The sequence below is a fragment of the Dipteris shenzhenensis genome, chromosome 21, assembly GCF_047967505.1.
Source record: "Dipteris shenzhenensis isolate YYH24624 ecotype China chromosome 21, Dip_SZ_1.0, whole genome shotgun sequence".
Lineage (NCBI taxonomy): Eukaryota > Viridiplantae > Streptophyta > Polypodiopsida > Gleicheniales > Dipteridaceae > Dipteris > Dipteris shenzhenensis.
In genome coordinates, this window is record NC_141616.1 from 18,480,971 (window position 1) to 18,486,320 (window position 5,350).

The 5,350-nt window shown below is 38.8% G+C and overlaps 1 protein-coding gene across 1 annotated transcript; it reads left to right on the forward strand.

The window, feature by feature from the left end:
• Positions 1-771: 771 nt before the first annotated feature.
• LOC147888586 (large ribosomal subunit protein eL30) lies at positions 772-4,135 on the forward strand. Its single transcript, XM_087392471.1, has 5 exons — positions 772-927; positions 1,524-1,629; positions 1,734-1,835; positions 2,072-2,140; positions 3,792-4,135. The coding sequence occupies exons 1-5, from the start codon at positions 907-909 to the stop codon at positions 3,827-3,829; spliced, it is 336 nt and encodes a 111-aa protein (XP_087248597.1). The 5' UTR covers positions 772-906; the 3' UTR covers positions 3,830-4,135.
• The last annotated feature ends 1,215 nt before the right edge of the window (positions 4,136-5,350 follow it).

Here is a 5,350-nt window from a genome sequence, read left to right on the forward strand (position 1 = left end):
TTGTCTTTCTTAACTAATAGCGGTCACTGGTAGTAAGCCCTAAGCCATCCGTAAATGAGGTCACAAAGGGAGAATTAAGGACAGGGTGTGGATCAATCACTTTAACATCTATACATACTATATAATTGAAGTTGTTCTCTCTTTAGAACTCAACGCTCTCTCTCTACACGTGTCATCTATATCTATACTATATATAATTGATGATGCTCTCTCTCTATAACTCAATGCTGTCTCTTTACACATGTCAACTTGAGAAAGTGCCCAAAAATGAGGTTTAAAAATTGCAAGTTGCTTAGAAGAGGCAAATGAACACGAGGTAGCCCTGTGGTGTGATTTAGCAGGGCACAAGGACTAGAGCAGAGATGGCAGCTATGCAAGATGCCACGTGGTTGCAGGTTGGCCACCAAAATGTGACCATTCAAAGGCTAATATGGCAAGAGATCATGATACTTTCCTCTACCCTATAAACTATAATCTAAGACTATTCCTTTATTTTGTACATCCTTCACCACTTGCCATTATATTGTGCCGTAATAGCAACGCACAGGTCCCTTATTAATATATCTAAACAACTGATCAAATGGACTACGAGGGCCCTTTCTCAAGTGGCGGTCTGGTTCAGATGTGGGTGCTAATTTGGGCTCCGGTGGGAATATGGATCCGTGGAGGCCCGAGGAATCTCCACTGCGAAGGGGCCTCAAAGAGATGGAAGTTGGAAAACCATTCTAGGGGTTTGATGGGAACACGATGGTCAAGTAAACAGAAGGTGGGTAAATCCAGAAACCCTAAATCTTGATTGTAGTAACAGTTTTCATTCTTTTTCTTTTGTGCTGTTGGTGGTGAGCATTGTCTGAGCTCCGATTTCCGTCGCGGCCGCCCCTTCGCCTCGACTTTCCGTCGACAACCATGGTCGCCGCAAAGAAAACGGTATGTCCTCCCTTCCTCCACCACCCCTGCTTCCTTCCTACCTTTGATTTTTTGCTCAAACGCTGAGAAATTCCCTCTATATTTAGCTTTTACCCGAAGATTTCCGGTTTTGCTCTTCCAACACTTGTTTCTCCGCGCCTCCCCTTCTTGGACATTCGTTGGTTTCCGCTCTGTAATCTTTGGACGGCCAGTCATTGTCGTCGTTATAGAGGAAAACCCAAAACCCAAAGTGCCTCTTTTGATAGCGACTAGTTGATTTCCGCTCTGTGATCTTTGTACGAGGAGTCTTACTGGCAGTCATTGTCGTCGTTATAGAGGAATACCCAAATCTGACTGTCGTCTGTCTCACTATCTCTGTCATTATCATTACTTCCTAAGCTTATCGGGTACGTCGCTTGAATATATTTTGCTCTAATGGCCTGGGTTGCAATTCGACTCTTTGCCCTGTGAAGCTGAAAGGTTCGGTTGGTATAAGTCCCTCAGTACGATCGTTATTTCTTCTGGATTGAAAATGCTCGTGTATTTTACATGGAACGAAACATGTGTTTGGATAAAGCGTATTTTAAGTTTGTTTTTAATTGCATTGACTGTCTCAGAAAAAAGCTCAGGAGAGTATCAACAACAGGCTTGCACTCGTTATGAAGAGTGGCAAGTTCACTCTCGGATATAAGACAACGTTGAAGTCATTGCGCGGTGGCAAGGGTAAGAAAAAACGGCATTCCTGGAAAGTATGATTTGAACTTATCTCTTACAAAAGATAATTTTATAGCTTATTCTAAAAATCTGACTGCAATATTTGACTGTAGGGAAGCTTGTCATCATTGCGAACAACTGTCCTCCGCTTAGGAAGTCCGAAATTGAATATTATGCTATGCTTTCAAAAACCGGAGTTCATCATTACTCTGGAAGTGAGTGACCTGATTTCCAGTAAAATTGCTTGCTGCTACTTGATTGTATTCTGTATACATCAATTCTGAGTTTAAGGTTATGATGATCTATGCGTAGAAGTTTAAGAGGATCATGTTCTAATAGCTGTATCCCCTCCATTTAAGGCGAATATATTTCAGGGCTTCATTTAATTTTACAAATTTTGGGATTCCTGTTTTCGTCGTTCAGTTTTGTTTTTTGGTGTTGTTTCTCCCAGACAATGTGGACCTTGGCACTGCTTGTGGCAAGTATTATCGAGTATGTTGTCTCAGCATCACTGACCCTGGTAATACTCTTACGACTTCTCTAGTAAATTTGCCATGCAAGCCTTAATGGGCTTCTAGTATGCCATTTGCCCAGCTCAAATAATATTTATTTCTAGAGCAAACTTCTTTTGGATCATGTTGAGGACACTGCTTCTGAGTAGTTTGCTTGTTTTTACGACGCTTTACACAAAGATTGAGCTGGAAGACCTAGCGTTTAGAATAAAAAAGCTAGTGGCTGAAGTTTTCAATTTGAGATTTGACAAAGATAGATGCATAGTGCTAAAAGTTGAGAAAACAGCCTTATGCTTTGACTTCTTGTGGCTAAAAAATAAAGATCATGACATAGGTTCTAAAAAGAAAAAATACACAAAGGTAGTAAGTGTGAAAGATGTTTGCTCTTGGATAGATTTTCTTTTAGATAATCTTTACATCACAATAGGTGATGCTTTGTTTCAACAAATTATAGGAATCCCCATGGGCACTAATTGTGCCGTCTTTTTATCAAACTTTTATCTTTTCACTTATGAATTTGAGTTTATGCAACGTCTTATTTCTATCAATACTTGCCCTATCATTTTACATAAACTTAGCCAAGTTAGGCGTTTTATAGATGATTTATTTGTATCAGATGTTCCTAACTTTCAAGACTTTATGTACAAAGACGCTAGTGCTTTTGGAGAAGGAATCTATCCTCGTGACTCTTTGAACTGCACTTCAAGAAGGGATTCTTGTGTTTTCTTAGATCTTAGAATTTCTCAATCTACCATAGGATTAGACGTTGATATATACGATAAACGTGAACAACCTGAATATAGTGGTTTACACATTATAAAAATGCCTCACATTGACTCATAAACATTTTTGATTTGGCAAAATATGGAGTCATTTCTTCCCAATTTCATAGATTTTTCCGCCTTTGTACAACTAAGGAGTCTTTAATCACTCAATGTAGTAATTTGATCACTTTACTATTACACAAGAGGTATAATCCAAGGAAAATAATGAAAAAAGCTCACCTAATCTTAGATATGAAGTCTTTTATCTTTGGTGTATTGGCCTTAGGTATGTTAGAATGATTGAACATAAGCTGAAAACAAAAAGCGAGGAGCTGAATAGCCCGTTTTTGTTTTAGTTTCCAAAGAGAGTTTGTTTGAGTATGCTTGTGCTTTCTAAGTTAGAAATGTATTTTTGACTCTTTGTAGGAAACAATACATAAGTGTAAAGGACCATTTAGCTTTTTATGTTTTAAATAAGAGTGAGAGTGAGAGCGACAGATATTCCAGTTTTTTGGAAGATTTTGTTTCTTGACATGCTTGTTTATTTTTGCTTAGTCACTTGCTTCCTTTCTTCTTTATTTCTTGTTTTCTTTCTCTTTTGTTTATTTGATGTATTTTAGTAAGCACTGGGTTTTCCCAAGAGACTCCGTAGGTCTTTAGAAACCTAGTATAGCTGCTTATGCTTGGGCACTGATGACGACATAAGTGTTGCTTTGCTTGCTAAGTATGTCTTCCTTTTGTTTTTCTTAAAAGTTTTTGTTTACCTCTTTTTTCTTCTCTTTTGTATTCTCTTTTATTTTCTGTGTAGATTTTTGATCTTTAGAACAACATAAAATCTAAATTTGTATGATTGGACTTATTCTAGTCTTACAAAGGTATATATGCTTGTTTTCAGGGGACTCTGACATAATCAGGACCATGCCAGCTGAGTAGAGAAGGTGCCCATGCTAGCTGAGTAGAGAAGGTGCATGTTTTGGTGATGGCACGTGGGTTAATTTCTCCCATGTCAAGTGCGATTAATTTTTCTCCTGAATCTTTTTAATGGAGATTAGAAAAGTGCTACCTTTTACAATGATAATTAAAGACATCCGATTTTTCGTGAATGCAAGAGTGAAGGGAGCTTTGTGGTAGATTCTATCAGAAGCCTGATTTATGGCACCACTTGTACTTGCTTAAGAGTTCATGATTGGACCTTTTACAAGTCAATAGACATGTTTGTGAAGTCTACCAAATTGGAGATGGACGTGTTGCAGTTAAAGTTATTTTTGATGGTAACTTAAACAGTGTCTAAGCTAATTGTGTCAGTCTTCCAGTGCCAAGTCTGTTAATTTTCATGGGTGCCATCTCATATTAATTAAGATTTGTTTTTTTTGTTAATTAGTATGTGTGACGACATTGAAAGGTGTTTCTTTCAATCTGGTAGTCATAGTTTGTGGATCAGTATTTCGCCTGCATCATCTGACTTGCATCAATGTAGAAAGTTCCAAGTTTTATTGGCACAAGGGAAATAATTTCTTAGGTGATAAATTCAGGATATTTAAGTTCTCTTAGAACCAACTTTATTTTCAGAATAATGCGAGGTTGGTTTTGAAATAGCTTGAGGCTAGTACATGTCGATGCTATCATGTCCCTACTTGTAAGTCTTTGTGATCCCATGGTCATGTGAGAGGGGGACTTTGTTGCAACAACCAGCCACCAGCAGCTGTGCATTTCGCTACTAAAATCTGTTGTTTTCCAAAGAAGGATAAATATGTACTTGGGGTATTATAATAGCTCAGCATCCAACCATTCTGGGCTGTCAGCTTGATAAGTCGATTAAGGCATCAAGACTTAGCTCATGAGCTTAGGGTTTCAGACTTATGACATGCTACAGTTTTGATTTGAGACTGTGAGTAATCCCTGTGGAGTTGGGCCCACAATTAAGTTTCAGGTGATTATAGCTGAGAAATGCATGTGTCAGGATAGACAGTAATCAAAGTGATAAGAGAGGGCCATTAAGCACATCCCCATGAAGGAACAGAGCTCTTACTCGGCAATGCAGGTGGAGTGTAAATCCATGTTCCTGTACAGATGCCTCCTGGCCTTTTGCTCCTCAACCAATCTGAAGGTACAGTGACAATGAGACCTCGAGCTCTACTCAGTTGGCAAACATAGGATACGAGTTTCTAGTGTTTTAGGTACTAGAGTACATACCCACTAAGATAAAAGGCCCTTGAGACTGGGATTAACTCCTTGTTCCTGTGTGGATAAAAGGCTCTCTTGAGACTGGGCTTAACTCCTTGTTCCTGTGTGGATTAAAGCAATCATGCTGTACCTGCAAATGAGCATTAATGGCTTTTTGCTCCTAAAGGTAGGTCCTGCTAGGGAATGCTCTCTTCCGGGTGACAATGTCTTTTAAATAATTCTTGTCCCCACATTGATGAATAAGTCTTGGCGCCAAACACAGCTAGCATT